The sequence below is a fragment of the Sorex araneus genome, chromosome 8 (assembly GCF_027595985.1).
Source record: "Sorex araneus isolate mSorAra2 chromosome 8, mSorAra2.pri, whole genome shotgun sequence".
Taxonomy (NCBI): Eukaryota; Metazoa; Chordata; class Mammalia; order Eulipotyphla; family Soricidae; genus Sorex; species Sorex araneus.
In genome coordinates, this window is record NC_073309.1 from 45,854,995 (window position 1) to 45,874,791 (window position 19,797).

Genomic DNA, 19,797 nt, shown 5'->3' on the forward strand with positions numbered 1-19,797 from the left:
CTGGCTTCTGGAATCCGTGGCTGTCCTCCACACCGTTCCTGTGTCTTCTTCATTCCTCCTCATGCGTGTCGGTCCACAGCTGTTCCGCAGCACCCCGGACACCCACTCCCCGCTCCCCCCCCCACCACGGCCCCGAGGTCACTGCCCCATTCCTCACGCTTCCATTCTTTTATTTTGTAGTAAACTCTGGAGGTGGCGGTGGGGTGTCACGGGGAGTTTAGTGGGGGGGCCCTCCTGGGTGGGGGCTGGGGGCGGGGTTATTGCTCTGAGCTCCCTGTCCCCAGGGGGCCTGTGGGGGGGGGGAGTGTCAGGACCAGGGCCAGCACAGGGGGACACACAGCCGCACAAACACAGGTCACAGCACGGGGGCGGGGGGACGGCGTATTGCACTTCGGGAGGGGGCCGGGTGGGGACCTCCCTCAAACTGGAGGCTGGGGAGGAGGCTGGAGGCCATCGCATTCCCTACCCCGTTTCAGGATTGAGGGAGGAAACTGGGGTAGCCAAGTACCCAGCCCTAGGATGATGCAGAGGACTGGAGCTCCCCCACCTCAGGGGGGCGGGGGGCGGGATGGCAGGCTGGCTGGCAGAGACTGCAGTGGCGGCTGCCCTGGGGCCGGCCTCCGCAGAACCCCTCACCTCAGGCCTGCTCAGCTGCCCACCCCTCCTTTCCCCGCCTTGGCCTTGGGGGGCGCGGGAAGCCCCTCCTCGCCCTCGCTGTCGGAGCTGCAGCCGCTCACGTCTGTGACCTCCAGCTCTGAGTCGCTGTCCTCCTTCCCGCCCAGCGCCGCCTCTGGGCCCCCTGCCCCCGGCAGGGCCAGGCGGGAGGCTCCTGCCAGGCCCGAGGGCCGCTCCAAGCCCAGCGCCTCGCCCGCGGCAGTCAGGAGGGGTGAGGCTGTGGGTCCTGCCCCTGCCCCCGCCAGGGGCAGGTGGCCCAGGGAGCCAGCCAGAGGGTTGGGGTAGAAATGGGACGGGTAGAGAGAGGGGGGCAGCTTGGGGAAAGGGCCGGCGAGGTAGGGGTTAAAGTTCCAGGGGTATTCTGGAAAAGTGCGGCCATAGGGCCCCAGCAGGCCAGGGGGCTTGGAATAGCCAGTGGCACCTGGTGGGGGACACAGGGTGAGGGTCAGGCTGGGCCGTTCCTGTGGGGGCACCTGGTCCAGCCACAGCCACTGTAAGAGCTCCAGCTCCCCCATAATCCCCCACACCCGTCTCCCCCCAACCCCCCCCAGCTCCCCAGCCGCCCTCAGCTTCCCCTTCAGTGCTCCTAAGAAGCCATTCTTCCAGCCTGGCGCCTGCCGCCGGGGTCCCCACTCCTGGGCTCACCTCACACGGGTTCTCTCTCTGGCTTTTACATGCAGGCAAAACAAATCCTTGTACATGCATGTGTGCAGGCACAGGCACGCACACACCATAAACGAGCATGCACAAACATACCGATAAGCACGTGCACACAGGCAGATAAGTCACACACAGGCATCCGTGCATACACACACGTGCGTGCATACGGTATGCAGGTGCACGCGCACGCACTGCCCACCCAAGAACCTTCCGCAGATCTCCCCGTGTGCCACCCCCCTCCCTGCATTGCAGGCCTCCAGGCCCTTACCGGAGCCCAGGAATGGGAAAGGACTGTCCAGGCGCAGCTTGTCTGCCTCGGGAGTGAACAGGGGTGCCCGGGCCCCAGGCTCGCCCAGGCGCGGAGCTGAGAACAGGGTCTGCAGGGTCTGCAGAGGGAGGTGGGGGAGGGGTGCTCCAGAAGGGCCTGTCCCCAGTTTCCCCCACCCCATCCTTCCTCTGTCCCTCTCGGGGCTCACCATGGGGGCTGCCCGGTGTCCAGGAGGCTGGGAATCTCCTCTCTGCACTCACCTCAGGAGTGAGGGGAGGAGCGTCCGGCCCAGGTCCCCCCCCAAAGGGACCAGGGGTCAGCAAGAGTGGGGAGCCGGTGGTGGCCGCTGCCATGTCCAGCAGGGGGTAGTTGACCAACACGACTTTGCTGAAGTTGAACTTGTAGGTGAAGCGCTTCCCCTTGGTTTTGTGCAGGATCCGCTTGTTGTAGTAGTAGCTGTGGGAGAGGGATGGGGGGACTCGAGGGGGCGGGCACCATGCGAGGTGCAGGGCCGGTTGGGTAGGTGTCCTGATGTGCTCGGTGCCAGCTTTGTGCCAGACGGGCACAGGCTTGTTCAAGGTCACAGGGTGAGAGCGAAGTGGCCAGGGGATCCCTGTCAGCGCCACCCAAGCTCCTTCCACCCACAGGGAATCACAGCAGCTGTGAAGGGGCCCAGGGGCACGGGAGGGGAGCAGGGCCGTGTGCATCGCCGGGACTCAGCTCACCGCAGGGCCCGGCTCAGCTTGTCATAATTCATATGGGGTTTGCACTTGCGAATGCCCCAGAGCCGAGCCACCTCATCCGGGTCCTTGATTACGAACTCCCCGTAGTCCCCCTGCCAGGCGATGACCCCCTGGTACTCCTCCTTCTGCAGCAGCTCCAGGATAAAGTGCCACAACTGGATCTGCCTGGAGCCCGGCGAGGACTCGGGCTTGTAGGCCCAGTCGGGGAAGGCGAAGCCTGGGGGAGGCGGGAGTGGATGGATCCAGGTCAGGATGCCCAGCGGGGGGACTTGGTCCTGCCTCAGTTACCCACATCTGGTCTCCGAGAAGGCCCCCCTGCCTGAGGCATCTCGAGACATCTCCACTCCCCACCCTGCCTGGGGTCTGCTCCCTAAATTGCCCAGAGAGGGAGAGAGCTGGGAGCCCCGGCTTGTGCCTGCTGCTCCGGAGGCTAGCTTCCCGCACCCTGGACTTGGAGAGGGGGGCGCTAGCATGGGGGGCACTGGCATAGGGGGTGCTGCTGTGGGGGGCACTGGCAGGGATGGGGCGCTGGCATGTGGGTGCGGGCATGGAAGGGGCACTGGTGTGGAGAGGGCACTAACAGGGGTGCTGGCATGGAGAGGGGGACACTGGTAGGGGGCAGCTCTAGTTAGAGGGAAGGATTTGCCACTCCAGGACCGGGCCCATTCAGCCCCCCAAACTCTCCCTCTCGCCCTCCTTCCTGTTCCTCATCCCCGGCTCCTGCTAATGCCCTCCCGCACACCCACACATTGTCTCTGCATGTTATCACACCAGTCGAGTTGTGTCTGAAGCTGTCCCCGCACACCACGTGTCACCAGGCATGTTGGGATTTGGGACGGGGGTACACCTGGCTTCATAATGGGACACAGGCACACTGACACCTGGTGCCGAACCCCCACCCCACACTCATAACTGGGACCCCCACAGCCTGGCAAGCATATAGTCCCCTTGCCCCCCACGCACATACATAGTACCCACACATGCATACATGTGCACACATGTACACACGTGCTCCTCTGGAGCACCCCCAGCTCGCTCAGCTCTCCACGCTCCTCTCATGCTTGACCAGGCTCCCGCCCGTTGTACAGATACACACAGGTGCAGAGGAGGGTCTGACCCTAGATCTTCCCCTCCCTGCAGACAGCCGAGCTCATGTTCTGGTGGCTCATGAGATGCCCTCCTGGAACCCCCAGGGGAAGCCGAGGGGGGCAATCAGCCGGGCCACTCAGTGATTTCAGGGCCAGGAGGCCGGGAGGCCAGGAGGCGGGAGTCCCATCCAGCCGTCTGCTGGTGGCTGTAGGTGGGTACGGGGCCCTGGAGACGGCGACAATGGCACAGCACCCGCATCTGTGAGACCCCGGCCCTGATCCCGGCACTTCAGAGTCCACAATAAGATGTGAAAATTGTGGCCAGAGAAAGCACTTGCCTTGCACATGGCTAGCCCAGGTTTAATTCCTCCTGGCCGCCCATAGTCCCCTGAACGCCCAAGGAGCGATCCCTGAGCACAGAGCCAGGAGTAAGGGCTGAGCACATCTGGGTGCTGAGCACAAAAGGACAAAACACAAAAAACAAAACTGAAAGTTAGAGGAGAACTAGCTCCAAGGCTGTGTGGTGTGGGGCTTTGGGGTTTGGTCCCCTCACCACACGGTCCCGTGGGAACTGAGGCACGCATCACCAGCCCCTGACACCCCCAGCCATGCAACTGCAAATTTAAGAAGTGGGTGCTGGCGATGGTGCTGATGTCCCCCGGGCGGAGGCCAGGGGAAGCTGGCATCTTCCTCCACAAAAGCTCCTCACTCCAGATCTTTCTCCCCTACACCGCAGACCCCTCTGCCCCCAGAGGTGACATGACAGCGGGTCACACAGGTGCAAACACACAGACTGGGAATGCCACAGGCTCCGCTGAGCCACGTATGAGGGAACCCGCACCCCAGAATGCAGATGTGCTGTGAACAGGCAGCTCCGCTCAGCAACACGGGAACACACACAGACACAGCGCCCCCACAGAGGAGGAAGTGGGGGCACCCATTCAGCCAAAACTGCCAGACACCCACCCCCAACAGCGCTGGAAGAGACACACAAAGACGTTTCCCCCAATGATGGCCCCCCAAAAGAGACGGCAACTGGGGGGTCCCCAAAGAGCAGCTCACAGGGGCGCAGGGCACACAGTAGCTCCCTGCACACAGACACACCTGCTCCATGTCACCCCTCCTTCCAGAAGTGGGACCCTAACACGTCGTGGCCCCAAACAAGTGGCTGGCATGGTCTCCATCCCGCCTTGCACGCACATGCTCATACTCAAATGCTCGACCAGGTCCAAGCCAGCCTGGCTGTCCATAGCCCCTCAATCGCTCCAAGCATCCACTTCCAAGGGAGCCGCCCTGACTCTCGGGGTTCGGCTGGCTGGACTGTGGACCCACATGCCCCGCTGAGGGAGTCCCACCTAGCCCAGTGCCTCTGTCCCCACCCCTGACCTTCAGACCTTCAGTGTGGGGCCCGTGGGCTCCCTTGGCTGTAGCTTCTGGGAAAGGGCACAGGCTGAGACCACTGCCCCCCCACCACTCACACACACACACACACACACACACACACACACACACACATACACACAGCGAGCTGCTGGCTCCCTGTCCCTCTGGCCTTGGTCCTTCACCTTCCCGTCCCAGCCGGCAGAGCCATCAGGCCATGCTGAAGTTTTTAGCCAAGTTTGTCCTAAAGAGGATCTTGTCTGTAGGGGACCGTGAGGGAGCAGGATCTGGGGGACCCTAGAGGCTCAGCGGCAAGAGGGAGGGGCCAGCTGACAGCACGGGGGAGGGGTGCAGGCAGTTACCGGGGGTCCAGAGAGCCGGCAGGGCGGGTGGTGCGAAGAGCAGGTCGGAGACGCAGCTACAGTCCATGGCAGCGCGGGCCCTGCAGAGCCGGACAGACAGCAGACACAGCGGGAGAGACAGATGGGGGTCAGTGGGGCTCTGGCCAGGCTCCGCCCTCCCGCCCCTCACCCGCACCTGTCTCTGCCCCTCCTCCACCTCCCTCCTGCGCGCGCCGGACGCCCGGACGCCCACCGCTGCTGCCACCTCTTGCTCTTGCTCTTCCTCCGCTCCTCCCGAGCCCCCTCCGCCCCCCCCCCCCCCCGCTCTCTCTCCAGCTGCCCCAGATTTACCCTGCTCCCGAGCCCCCCCCCATCCGCTGACCCTCCCTCCCTGGGCCAGGGGCCGGGTTCTGAGCTCCCCTCTGTCCTCGACTCCCGGTGCAGACCCTGAGCCAGCCAGCCGGGCCCAGCCCTGCCTTCCGCCCCAGCCTCCTGAGCCTCGACACCCCCTCCTTCAACCTGCTCCCCCCCATGGAGCTGCCTCCCCGGCTGAGCTGCAGCCCCCCATGGCCCACCACACCAGCCCCTCAGCCACCTCGGACCCTCAGACGCCTCCTCTCTCGGCCCCTCTGTGCCAGAACCTCCCCCTGGCTCCCTCACTCAGGGCACCCTCACTGCAGCCCTCCTCAGACCCTCCCCCGGGACGAGGGACGCCCCCACTCACCCCTCCCCAGACAGCACTTTGCTCAGACCCCCTCCTCCAGACACACCCCCTCAGAGCACCCAGCTCCCCCCGCATCACTCCTGGGCACCCACACTCTTCCCACTGAGCTCCTCCAAGCCGCACAGCTGGAGGACAGACAGACGGACACCAGGGCTGACCAGACGCAGCCTCCCTCCCAGCCTGAGTAGCCCCTGGCTCCCACAGAACACCCCCCGCCCCCGCCCCGGGGGCTCCCAACACCTCCTGCTCCCCTGCCACTTCTCATCCTCTCTCCTCCCCTGCGTCCTGCTCCTGGGGGGCTCAGGTCAGCCCCGGACTCCCCATGGTCGCCCACCCCTGTGCCCCGCATGGTCCTCTCCATCACAGGGGGCCCCACTCAAGCTTGTCTCCATCTCTTCTACCCCCAGGACTCTTGCACCCTCCGCACCCCCCCGGCCCCCAGGACTCTTGCATGCTCCGCGCCCCTTCTTGGGTCCTGTCTCCGCTCGGTCATCTCCCATCCCTCTGCCTGTGTCCACCACACGTCTCTGCCCTTCCTGCTTCTCTGCATGTCCCTCAGACGCTCTCCGTCTCGGCCCCTGTCTGGGGTCCCCGTCCGTTCCCTGCCTCGGCCTCCCCGCCCGCTCCCTCCCGCTCCCTCTCCGCAGAGCACCAGCTCCCCGCACCTCGCCCCGTCCACTCTCTCCCGCCTCCCCTCTCGCTGCCTCTCTGGGCCCCCCTCCTCCCGCCCCTCCCCGCCCCACCCCCTATGGCCCCTCTCATTTCCGTGTTGGTTTTGATTTCTCTTCCCGACGCTTTCAACTCCCCGCCGCCTCCTCCGGACACGTTATAACGAGGAGCCGTGGGATCGGCGCTCCGGGCCCTGCTCCCACGCTCCCCCCGCCGCCGTCTCTCCGTCTCTGCCGTCTCGGGGCTCAGTGGCTGCTTCCCGGTGTCTGCTCACCCATCCCCCCACCCCCCAGTCCCATCCGACCACCAGGACGGGGTCGTCTCTCCGGGTCTGTCCCTCCAGGACTTGTCCCCTGCGCGTCCGGCCTCTCCCGCGCCCTCTCATCTCCTCGCTCTCCATCCCACGTCTCCGTTTCCGTCCCACTGTCCTCTCCTGGGGCCCCTTTGATCTTGCCCTGCCCCTGGCGCCCCCCTGGCCCCATTGATCGCCTATCGACCAAGGGAGGGAAGAGGGCCTGCAGGGTGGGGGGGCGCAGGGCTGGATTGGGGACAGCTCCGCTCGGACAACCAATGGATGGACCGACACAGACGGACAGATAGACAGGGACAAGCGGCCCAGCTCGGTGACTTCGGAGGGGCTGCGGCTGCACGGAGCCCCCTCCCCAGCAGCCCACGCAGTGCGGATGGGGACTCCGGGCAAGCTTTAATTTTTAATTGTATTTTGCTTCCTCCACACACACACACCCCCACCCGCCCCCCATCTCCACCGCCTGCAGCCATGGCACCAAATGTGTGTGTGTGCATGTGTGTGTGTGTGTGTGAACGCGCGCTCGTGAACATGTGTGTGCACAGCGGAATGGAGGAGGACTGGGCAGGCAGAGACTGCTTCGTCTCCGTGCCAGGCAGTCACACAGACCCACACACCATCATCACACAGCCACACTCCACACAAGCCCACACAGCTACACACCATTACATAGCACAGGCTCACACACACCATCACACACAGCACAGAGACCCACACAGCTGCCCAGGCATATTTGCCACCACGTCACAAACACAATACAGACCTACATGTTGAAATAGTCACACATGCCAGGAGCATCACACACACACACACACAGTATCCCAGATATTTATACAGAAATGGAAACACACAATCACACACAGATGAACACACTAGATGCACAACAACTCAGAGATATCAGAAGTCCCACCAATATGGACCCAAGACTCACCAGCAAGGCTCACAAATGCAAGCACATGAGCACACATTGACACACGAGCAAACACTGACACAACACAAGCACACATGACACACTGCACACTGCTTGTGTATAGACACACAAGCACATAGACACACAGACACACAAGTGCACACTGACACAGACACACAAGCACACACACACAGTGCACATAGACACATAAGCGCACAGACACACAAGCACACAGACACAGACGCACAAGTGCACACTGACACAGACAATTACATAGACACACAAAGCACATTGACACAGACGGACACACAAACACACAGCTCACCCTGACAAAGCCACACAAGTGCACACTGACACAGACACACAAGCATACACAGACACACAAACAGATACACAAGTGCATACCGACATAGACACACAAGCACAACAGACACACGGACACACAGACACAAAAGCACACACAGACACACAAGTCACAGTGACACACACAGCTCACACTGCCACAATGCCTTGCCAAGCAGGCGCTGAGTCAAGATCACAGCCTTGATGCCAGGCCTGAGTCACTCAGTCCCCCAGCACCACAGTCCCACGGAGTGACTGAGGCCTGAGCACTGAGGCCAGAGCAGCAGCGTGCCACGGGGCCCAAGTCCTGAACTACGTGGCTGAATATCACCCTGGGTCTGGGAGGCGCCCCTAAATCAACCAGTAAAGAGAAATACACCCAGACACTTGACCCAGCTCAACACAAGGGCCAGGGGCCACACAGACCGGCACCTGAGCCAGGGCAAAGTGACCCTGAGTGCATGGACGCCCCACACCACCACAGGTGAGCCACTGCTGACCACGCACACGACATGCACACATGTACACATGCACACACACACGCACACCTATGGACCATGGCCGCATGGAGCCGTTCAGCAGCGCCCACAGCTTGCTCAGCCGCCCTGTGAGAGACCGGCTACTCGGCCCAGCTGCTCCTGCCATCGTCTGGTGGCCCTGACTGTCCCTCCACTCGCTTGTCACTGTCCCTCATGCTTTGATAGGTGAGCCCGTGTGAGCTTCTGTGCTCACTTTGTTGGTTGTGGTCCACACCCAGGGGTGCTTGGGGCCCATCCAGTGCAGCGCTCAGGATCCCCCTTGTGGTGTTTGGGGAGCAAGCTGTGCGTCTGTGTGTCACGTCTGTGTGTATGTCAGTGTGCATGTCTGTGCTTGTCTGTATGCATCGATGTGCCCGTGCATATCTGTACATGTGTGTGTCTGTGTGCCTATGCATATGCAAGCTTTTGTGTGCACATGTGTGTATCCATGTGCACATGCATGCCTGTACACGTGTCTATGCATGCACATGTCTTGTGTGTGCATGTCTGTGTGCTTTTATCTGAGTGCATATGCATGACTGTACATGTATCTCTGTATGTGTCTACCATGGATATGTCTTGCATATGTATGTGCATGTCTGCATGCTTGGGTGTGTGCATATATGTGTGTATGCATGTCTGTGAACATGTGGGTCTCTGCAGGTATGTCTCTGCATGCTTGCCACGCACACCGCTGTGGGACAGGTGTCCCCCCGGCCTTGCGAGCCCCACTGAGCCGCGACCCCCTTGCCTTTGTTGCTCCAGCCTCTGCTGTCCCCGCATCTCCCTCCCCGGTCTCTGGCATCTCTGCCTCTGTCTCCTCACCCCATCACCCTGGCCCCCTGGGCTGGGGTTTAACCAGTTGTTTTGATTTCTCTAAGCTGTGCCGGCTGCCTCTGGAGCCGCCTCAGGCCTCGCAACCCACCCCCAACCCCTTCATCCCTCACCCAGCACCCCCACCTCCCCTTAACACAATCTGCACAAGTGGAATGAAAATTGATTTTTTTTTTAAATTTCATATCTTCTCCGGGGCTCTGTCTAAAGAGGAGAGAGACGCGGCCCGAGACCCTTCTGCTGCCACCCCCCCCAGAGCACACACAGGCAGGCCCCCCGACACACACAGCAGGCCAGACACCCCAGCACCGCCCACGCTCCCCTCACCAGGCCCACCCTGGGGAGATGGTGGGGGGCCTGGGGCACACAACCTCGGACCCATACCACCATCACACACACCAGCATCACCCACACACACCCCAGCATCACACACTCCCCAACATCACACACTCCCCAACATCACACACACCCCAACATCACACACACCAACATCACACACTCCCCAACATCACACACACCCCAACATCACACACTCCCCAACATCACACACCCCAACATCACATACAATATACACCCCAGCATCACACACACCAACATCAGCCCCCACACCCCAATATCACACACCCCAACATCACCCTCACACACTCTAACACCACCCACCACCACCCACTACATGCCACACACATCACGCACCACACACAATGTACACACACCACCCCCACACACCATCACACACATCAACACCACCCACCACCACCCACTACATGCCACACACATCACGCACCACACACAATGTACACACACTGGGGCCGGAGCGATAGCACAGCGGGTAGGGCGTTTGCCTTGCACGCGGCAGACCCGGGTTCTATCCCCGGCATCCCATATGATCCCCCAAGCACTGCCAGGAGTAATTCCTGAGTGCAAAGCCAGGAGTAACCCCTGAGCATCGCTGGGTGTGACCCAAAAAGCAAAAAAAAAACAAACAAACAATGTACACACACTAGCCCCACACACCATCACACACATCAACACCACACACACAAACCAACACTATGCACCACACACACACCACTATCATATGTCACCTCACAATACCACTACCACACACATACCACACACACCAACATCACACAACCACACACTAACACCATACACAGACCACCCCACACAAACAGGCACACACAGCATCACACACACCAATACCACACATGCCACCCACACACCAACACCACACACTATCCACACTCTCACCCCCATACCATCCACACTCATATGACACATATCACATACTAACACGTTTACACTGCACACTCCCATACACTCTTCACCAGACACCACCAGGCTCACAATACAACACACACATACCGCACAAACCTGCCTCTCCCCACCCCACACAGCCTGGCTTGTGCACACACGCACCCTGCATGCTCACATGCCCCAAATGGATGGCATCCATGTCCCCGTGTGCATGCTGGGGCCCAGGGACTGTCCCGCCCTGGCCACTAATGGGACCAGGCTGCTGTCCCAGTCAGCAAGGTGCAGGACATTTTGTGCTGAGACTCGCCCCGCTCCCACCCCACTGAAGCTTCACAGGGGTCCCTGGGCCTGGGTGCGGAGCCCACACATGGGCCCCCCGCCTTTCTTGGGGACAGGGCTATCCCGACCCACTGTCACCTAGAACCCCCAGCACACACGGCACCACAGGCCCTCACAGGCTCACACATGTGCATGCAACAGCTGCACACCTCAAGCCCCAGAAGAGCCACTCAACCTCACCCAGCTCCCCCAAATGACAGCACGGCTGACCCCAGACTACAGGCCATGGGCACAGAGAAGCAGCAGTGACCCTCCCAACACTGGCCCCGCTCCCGGGGTCGCACTCTGTCCTACCGTCTCCTGCCTCAGAGAGGGACACGCGCCGTGTGGACACTGGCCCCGCTCAACTGTAGAGTGTTGACAGACACACCAGTGTCACCCTAGTCTCAAGGGCTCACCACCGTGCACAGTCACCTAGGCAAGGAACACACACTCACACTCACACATGACTCATGCTCGGAGCACGGACATACACAGATACACACACATACACTAGCCCAAACATACGCACAGAGCCTGAACAACCCAACACAGACACACACACAGACACACACACATACACAGACACAGACACACACAGACACACACACACACATCAGAACAGTTCAAACACTGGAGTTCCAATGGCCCCACAGAGACACACAATATCAGTAACTCAAATATACACACACAGAAACCTCTGCCAAGGCTGCACTGGGCAGGACAGACGGAGGGACAGACTGGTGGACACACTGGGCGCAGGCCCCCCAGGCTCAGCCTCGCCAGGCCCTCCTGCTCCCCCGGTCTCTCAGGGTCTCTGTGTCTCTCCCTGGCTGTCCCTGGGGCTGCGGCCGGCCAGCGAGCAGAGCAGAACAGTGTCAGTGGAGGGGGGCGAGGAGCGTCCCTGGGGAGGTGGGAGCCGCAGTGCCACGCACCCCGCCTACCAAGCAGCGCTGGGGGAGGGGAGAGGAGCCGCGCCACCAGGATCCAGACAGGGACCAGCCTGGAGCTGCCAGCCGCCCCGCGCGCCCCTCCGACGCCCAGACACTGCATCCCAGGGGCTGTGGATGGCTGGGGGGCACGAGGGGGGGTCAGAGATGGAGGGAGGGGAGCAGGGACACATGAGGGGGAGGAAGGAGAGGCCGGAGCACCCAGAAACTCCCACAGAGATAAGGACCCCAACACAGAGATGGACAGACAGACAGACAGATGGGAGCTGGGGCAGGTGGCAGGGCGGGAGTCTCGGAGGAGATGAGAGCAGGCGGGCAGCAGAGAGAGACTCCAGGAGACCCCAGTGGCTTGGTGGCTCTCTGAAGGGGCGGAGGGGGCAGAGATGCGGAAAATTGAGGGATTAGGCAGAGGAATGGGTGAGGGCGGGCGGGCTGGCGGCAGGGTTGGGAGCACTGGAAGGATGGGGGTCCCACCTGGAGAGCCCACTGAACCCCACCTTCTTCAGTCCTGGGGCGGTCAGTGTGGGGGGGCCTGACCTAATCCCTGGCTGCCACCCCAGCTCTAACACCCACCTTTCCTCACCCCTGAACCCCACCTCTGCCCAGCTGGTTCCCCTCTGTCACCCACACCCCAGCTCCTGCCGCATCCTCGGCTGAGTGCTCTGGCCGCATCCTTTCTAGCAGAGCTGGAGCTGAGGCAAAGCTGGGGGCTCCCTCTATTCTGTTTATTTTTGTTTGTTTGTTTAGTCTGGGGGGTGAGGGTTGGGGCCACACCTGCCAGTGCTCAGGGCTTACTCCTGGCTCTGTGCTCAGGGGTCTGTCCTGGCGGGCTTGAGAGAATGTATGAAGTGTTGGGAATCGGACCCGGATCAGCATGTGCAAAGCAAGTACCCTCCCCACCGTACCATCACCCCGGCCCCTGGCGGCATGGGGGACGGAAGCTGAAGGCCAGTATGGCTACCACAGAGTTACAAGTGGGACCATACCACAGGGTGGGGGTGCGGAACAGGGGGGAGTTCTATGTGCCCAGGCAGGGGATGGGCACCAGCTCCAGGCTGGGAAACACAATTTCCAGGGATGTTTCAGATGGAACAGGGCCAGGCAGGGAAACAGAAACCGAGATAGCAGGTGAGAGGGCCAGAGGGTCAGGGGTCAAGGGAGGGGGCGGGGCAGCAGGAGCTGAGGGGCAGAGATGGGCAGAGGGGACACTGAGGGCTGCGAAATAGGGAGAGACAAGAGACAGGGGGTGAGAGGGAGGGAGGAAAGGGGCCACACGGGGAGAGGGTCCCCGAGCGAATGAGGGACAGGGAGACAGTCAAAGGCAAACGGGGGAGAGAGAGGGCCTTGGAGACAAGAGCGGCAGGGCGGGAAACAGGACAGGTTAGGGCCTGGGGCCTGGGCTGCGGGGGGCCTCCCACAAGGGGCCAGAGAAGGGCCAGGGTCCAGCTGGACAGGGAGAGGCTCGGGGCTCCGGGGGCATCTGAAGCGGTGCTAATTCAGCGCCATCGATCAGACGGGATGAGAGCAATAAATTATTGTGACAAGATGCAATCCTGGCCCGCGCACTGCCGCCGAGGCAGATCGATCCCTGTCCCCAGCCCCACACCAGGTCCCGTGCCCAGGCTGGCTCCGGCCAGGATGCCTCTGCCTACCTCTCTCCTCCCAGGCCCAGCCCCCTCCCACCACACACTGTCACCTACAGCCCTTCTGGGCAGCAGCTCTGAGAAAGGGACTGGATCTAGGGGGAGGGGTACAGGCAGCCAGGTGGAGCCCTCTCTCTCCCTGGTCTTCATACCCTCACTCTTGGCAGCAGCTGGGAGGGAAGGATGGCCCCCGTGCCCGTTTCACAGATGTGGAAACCGAGGCTCATACAGGGAGTATTCACGGGATCCAGGGAGGCAGGATGGTGAACAGGTACAAGAAGGGTCAACAGGACTTCAAGCCAGTAGTTGCACTGTCAGAGGAAAGAACAAGGGACAGAGACAGAAGGAGGGAGAAGATGGAATGAGAAGGCTGGGGAGAGAGCACAGGGGGTAAAGCACTCGCCTTGCATGGAGCCAACCCTGGTTCAATCCCTGGCACTGCCTAGGCTCTGCCAAGCATCGCCAGGCGTGATTTCCTCACACGGGCCAGGAGAAACCCTGGGCACTGCTGGCTGTGGCCCCAAAACAAAAAAGAAGAAAAAGAGGTGTGGAGAGAGATGTCTGCAGGCCAGACCCAGGTGTTTCTGGGGGACCGGCATGTGGACAGACAGCTGTGGGGGCAGGAGGCTGTGTACACAGAAGATTGTGTAGGGCAGGAGAATGTACAGATAGGCGGGAGTCTGTACGGGCAGGAGGTCGTACAGGTAGGAGGTTGTGCGAACAGGAGATTGTACAGGTAGGAGGTTGTGTGGGTAGGAGATTTGCGGGGAGGAGGTTGTGTGGGCAGGAGGTTGTGCAGACAGGAGGTTGTGTGGGCTCCGAGCAGCTGAGGGGGGAGCAGGTGGGATTTGAGGATGCAGAAGATCTGTGGCGGGAGAGTCCACAAGTGGTCAGGCCCCCAGGAGAGCCGGTGGCAGGACGTGGAGGAGCAGGTGGGGCCGAGCATTGTGGAGACCGACGTGGCTGTGGATCAGGGAAACCTTCATGACTAGGACAGTCTCTGAAGTCAGAGGGCATCTGTGACTCCATTCAGCTCTGAGAGCGTCAGAGAAATGCCTCCTCTCCCCTCCTCTGGGCGCAGGCTCTCCCTCTGTCAGATGTCAGATGCAGACAAGAGTGAAAGTCTGCCTTGTCAGGGGCGTGGAGGGGTGGAGTGCCAGGATGGGCGTGCAGAGTAGGGATAGGCCATCACAAGACAGATGTCCTAAGGCCTCCTGGGTCATCTACCGGTGTATATGGTGACAGAGGTGGGGTGCCTGTTCGGAGTGGGTGCTGCTGAGAGTGGTCTGGGGACCACCTGTAGCCACCTCCAGCTGCATCTGGAGCTCAGAAATGCAGAGTCCCTGGCTGTCCCTGCTCCAGCCATCTCTTGGGTGCCGGAGTCTGGGAGGCTTGGAGACAGCTGGGCGTCATGATAGGCACCAGGGACAGGGCAGCCCATGAGAGGAGACAAGTGTTTCCAGAGGGCACGGGGGACAGGTGAGATGCCAGGAGCAGGTAGAGAAGGTGGTTTGGGGCAGGTGCATAGTGTCTTATGGGTGGAGGGTACACTGGGGACTGCATGTTGCAGGTCAGGTGAGCCGCTAGGGGGCAGTAGGCATTCCCTGGGCAATGGCAGGGATGGTGGGAGCCAGGGACGCAGAGAGAAGTTCAAGGGAGGGGGTGGGAGCCATAGGACAGCTGGGAGGGCGTTTGCCTGGTACGTGGCTGACCCTGGGTTTGATCTCCAGCACTCCATAGGGTCCCTGGAGCCCCACCAGGAATGATTTCTGAATGCAGAGCCAGGAGGAAGCCTTGAGCACTGCTGGGTGTGCCCAAGGAAACAAACCAAAAAACAAAAGGTAAAGGGAAGGAGGAGGAGAACTCAGCAGCTCCTGAAGAAAAGGGAGGGCGAGAACGTCCTGCGCAGGCGAGGGGCAGTGTGTTTGTGGCTCCATCACGTGACCTAGAGCCCCAGAAAGGAGCAAGAAGCAGGGGAACTGCAGGGAGGGACAGAGACACAGGGGAGCGGGCACCTGCCCCCAGTCACAGGCCGCCCCAGAGGGCAGATGTGCACAGGTGAAAAGCTGGGTGTGTTGTGGCGGGGACAGCAAGGCCAGACCCACAAGGCCAACAGCCAGTGTGGCCCAGCGGGGCCCTTCGAAGGCACAAAACGAAGAGAAGAAGAAAGATCCACCTGAAACTGAGGACCCTGGGAAGAGCAAGCAGGGGGGCTGGAATTCCAGAAGGTGGCTGGGGGCACCGCTGTCAGCCAAACAAGCTTCCCGAAGTGGCAAGGCAAGGAGAAAACAGGTGTGAGCTGGGGCGTTGAAAGGTAGGATGCTCCTGTCAAACCAGGGGAGAATGGGGCGCTCTCAGGTGAGTGGTGGCTGGCAAGAGCCTCTGGAAGGGCAGGTGTGAGGTGGCGGCAGTGGGGTGGACGGAGATCAGGAGAGGGTACACATGTTGCGTGTTTGTGGCAGAGTAAGGTGTGTGTGTGTGTGTGTGTGTGTGTGTGTGTGTGTGTGATGGGATGGGGTGAACAGGCTCTGTGGACAGGAGCAGAGAGGTGAGAACAAGTAAGGCATGGGGTGGGGGCGCAGGTGGGGCGCAGAGGCGGCTTACAAAAGACAGATGTGACCTGATGCTCTGCCCAGGAGGAAAGGTCAAATTCTGGGGGGCAGCTCAGAGGGGTCTGTCTTACCTGAGAGGTCATGGGCATCTCTGGGGCAGCTTTCAAGGGATAAGTGTTACCTGGAGGGGCAGGTGGAGAGAAACAGGTGCCGAGGACAGATGCTAGCAGATGGGGTGGGATGGGGACACGGGTACAAGGAGATCAATAGGACCTGGAGGTCTCAATGTGGGGAACCAGAGAGGAACAGACGGGGCAGGTGTGCGCCTGGACAGGTGAGAGTGAAAGGTGTTACCTGAGGCCACAGGTGCGGCTCCCCTCTCCCGGCCTCCCCAGGGGCCTGTACGGTTCTCTCCTGGGGCTCGGCCGCTGGGCACGCAGTTGGCTCCAGAGGCTGCTTGGCGATGCGGAGCGCGTTTGGGCCTCCGCGGCCGGCCGGGCGGGGGCAGCGGGCGGGGGGGCCGTTTAGCCGTGATAGATCCGCGCGCCGCTTGTCTCTTAATCTCCGGAGCGACCGATCGATTCGCTATTTCCCTTTGTTGCCAGAAAATTCGATCCTGGGCCTGGAATTAGGTCCCCGGCTTAATCTGAGCGGAAACCAGCGAGGGGGAGACAGAGACAGAGACACTGGGAGAGACAGAGACAGAGAGATGGTGAGAGACGCAGAGATGGAGAGACAGTGCGAGGCTGAGCGCGGGAAGGACAGGACAGCCAGGGAGAGGCTGGGGAGAAGCCAGACAGGTGGACAGAGACGGAGAGACAGACCCTTGAGAGTCGGGGTGATCCTGATTCAGTCAGGGAACCCCACCAAAGAGAGGGCCCCGTGGTGGGTTGTGGAAGGACCTGGAAAGCACAGCTGTGTGACACATTAAGGCACCTGTCCCCAGAAGGTCACGCCCCCCCAAGGTCAGGGTCAGACCTGCGTCCCCGCCCTCCCCACTTGGTCCCAAATATCTTTGCCACACACACCCGCAAGGAAATCCCAACACCTAATATCCAGGCTCCCCAAATTCAAACCTGCAGGCTTTCAGTCTTGAACGCGAGTCTCAAATTCAAACCTCCCAGCGCTGCCAACCCAACTCCATGCGGACCCCCGACCCAAATATTGGCGCCCCTAATTCTGACCTCAAGATGCCCCAGCCCCGTGGTTAAATTCAACTCCAAATGCCTGATTATCAGTCCTGGCTCGGCGGTCCCTTTGCTCCCCAAATGCCAACGCTGAGCGCTGGTCTAGAACCTCGCCAGGACTCGGAGTCCCAAACGTCGGGGCCTGCCACCCCTCATTCCCAAGTAAGCAGACCGCTGTCTCTCCTATCCCCCATCTCCCGCGCACCAAGCCCCGCACCCTGCCAGGAGGCCGCCCTCCCCCCCAGCCCCTTACCCCTCCCTACAACTGGGAGACCCCCCCAGCGCCTCCCGGGCCTGGGGCTCAGGGAGCCGGGCGCCGAGGTCTCCGGGGACCACCTCCCCGCGCCCCGGCCCCCGCCTCGGGCAGGAATCCCCGCCCCCATCCCCGCCCCTGCGCCGGCCCGCGCCGCTCACTCACTTTGCTGGCTCTGCGCATCCGCAGCGGTCCGGGGAGAAGTGCTTAAAGTTCGGGTCCCGCAGCCATGGCCCCGCGGCGTCCTGGGGAGCGGGCACCGGGGCGGGGCGCGGGGCGTGGTGGTCGCAGGAGGAGCGGGCCCCCCGGCTCCCGGGGGATGGAGAAGGGGGTGGAGATAGAGAGGGGCGCGAGCGAGAGTCCCCGAGAGATCGTGACCCAGCGAGACCCAGACGCGGAGAGATAGGGAGAGACCCGGCCGAGATCGGGGGCAGCCCAAGCAGAGACGGGGCGATGCGCAGAGACAGACCGACACTGAGACGCGCCGAGACGGACGCGGGGCGCGGGGCGCGGGGCGCGGGGGACGGAGCGCGGGCGCGCGGGCGGGCGCGGGGACTGGGGGGCGCGGGGCGTGCGGGCGCTGCGCCTCCTCCTCCTCCTCCTCCTCCTGGTCCTCCTCCTCCTGGTGGTCCTCCTCCTCCTCCTCCTCCTCCTCCTCCTCCTCCTCCTCCTCCTCCTCGGCGCCGCGCGCCTCCCGCCCTCGCGGCCGCCCGGCCCCGCTCCGCGCGCAGATATATGGAGGCGGCGGCGGCGGCGGCGGGCGGTGCGGGGGAGGGGGCGGGAGCGCGATCGATGGAATATAATTTTCCTCAAACTCGGAAAATAAAGTTCAGAGCTGATCAAATTTGAAAACAGATGTCGAATCGCGACTCTAAATAAGGTTCGATCCCGGGACTGAGGGAGTGGGGGCGGGGGCGGGCGGAGAGACCCCCCCACCCACACACCTCCTCCTCTCCCCTCCCTGCCCCGCCCGCGAGGAGGACGCGCCTGGACATACGGACAGGCCAAGCGGGAAGGCAGTCCTGGCCCGGACCCCTGCTGGACACACAGAACTGGACCCCCTAGTTGACTCGTGGGCGCGCGCGCTCGCGCGCATGCACGGCCCTGTCCCAGCCATGGCCCACGGGCATGGGCACACGCAGTGCTCACGCAGCACACACCGTACATCGCGTGTGCACACGCAGATTCACAGCCCGGCCGTGGACATACCTATGGATGCAGACGTCTGTTGGGAAAGCATGCACAGAAATGCACAAACACAAACCCGCGGACACACAGCCTGCATACAGACCCACTCTCAACCCAGCCGCCCCGCGGGAACATAGCCCTAACATAGTCACATCCATCCTTTAACCCTGTTCCCAGGGCAGTGGGCTCACTGCAGACAAGTCCAAACCCTCCCCACACACACCCTAAAGCAACCACATCCCCTGAATGATAGAGAAGTACCCAGGTCCCTTTGAAATAAACAATAAATAATAATACACAAACCACTGACCTTGGGGCCCTGGGAACCCCTTCCCAGCGCCACTGCAGACCCCTTCCAGATTCTGGCCCAGGACCACCCTATTCCTATTCCATCCCTGGCACCTTCCCCCACCTCTGACCACCCCCCTCTCCCTTTCCCAGGTCTGGCCCCTCCCCCCCAAACTGCTGTCCCCAAGAAAGTGCTTATTCTTGCCACAGTCCCTGGAGTCACTGGCCTCCAGAGGGCAAAGAGACTTGAGGGGAAGTCAGCTGTCCCCCCCCTCGGTCGACATGCCATGAATGGAACATCATCTCTCCCCCAAACCCACTGACACCCTCACCCCATCCCCTGCATGATGGCTGGGAGAGAACTTGGAGCACCAGCCCCAGGCAGCCTCACTTGGGCGGCCACTAAGCAATCCCAAGACTTGGTTTCCTCATCTGCAAAATGGGGCGAGAAAGACATTTCCCCCACCCCACCCCCACCGCCCCGGGCTGTTGGGTTGTTGGGAGAATGAGGCAGAGCACGTTGGTGACATTGCTGTGGGCTTTGCTACTTGGAAATCATCTGTTACAGATCCACAGATCAGGGTCCACACAGAGGGTGAAATGCTGGGGTAGACGCTAATCCATCCCTGGCACTGCCTGTGCTCCTTGAGCACTTTTAGGAGTGCTCTTTGAGCACTGATGGATACAACCCCAAAAAAAAAC

At 61.5% G+C, this 19,797-nt stretch overlaps 1 protein-coding gene across 2 annotated transcripts; it reads right to left on the reverse strand.

Moving 5' to 3' along the window:
- Positions 1-118: 118 nt before the first annotated feature.
- ERFL (ETS repressor factor like) lies at positions 119-18,192 on the reverse strand. 2 transcript variants are annotated; one of them, XM_055146027.1, is made up of 6 exons: positions 13,780-13,874; positions 5,177-5,256; positions 2,329-2,563; positions 1,864-2,059; positions 1,604-1,721; positions 119-1,096 (listed from the first exon to the last, which is right to left on the reverse strand). In XM_055146027.1, the coding sequence occupies exons 2-6, from the start codon at positions 5,241-5,243 to the stop codon at positions 648-650; spliced, it is 1,065 nt and encodes a 354-aa protein (XP_055002002.1). In that variant the 5' UTR covers positions 5,244-5,256; positions 13,780-13,874; the 3' UTR covers positions 119-647. The 2 variants fall into 2 exon arrangements, with proteins under 2 accessions (XP_055002002.1, XP_055002001.1); XM_055146026.1 differs by lacking the exon at positions 13,780-13,874 and adding an exon at positions 17,785-18,192 and having other exon boundaries at positions 120-1,096.
- Between the last annotated feature and the right edge of the window lie 1,605 nt (positions 18,193-19,797).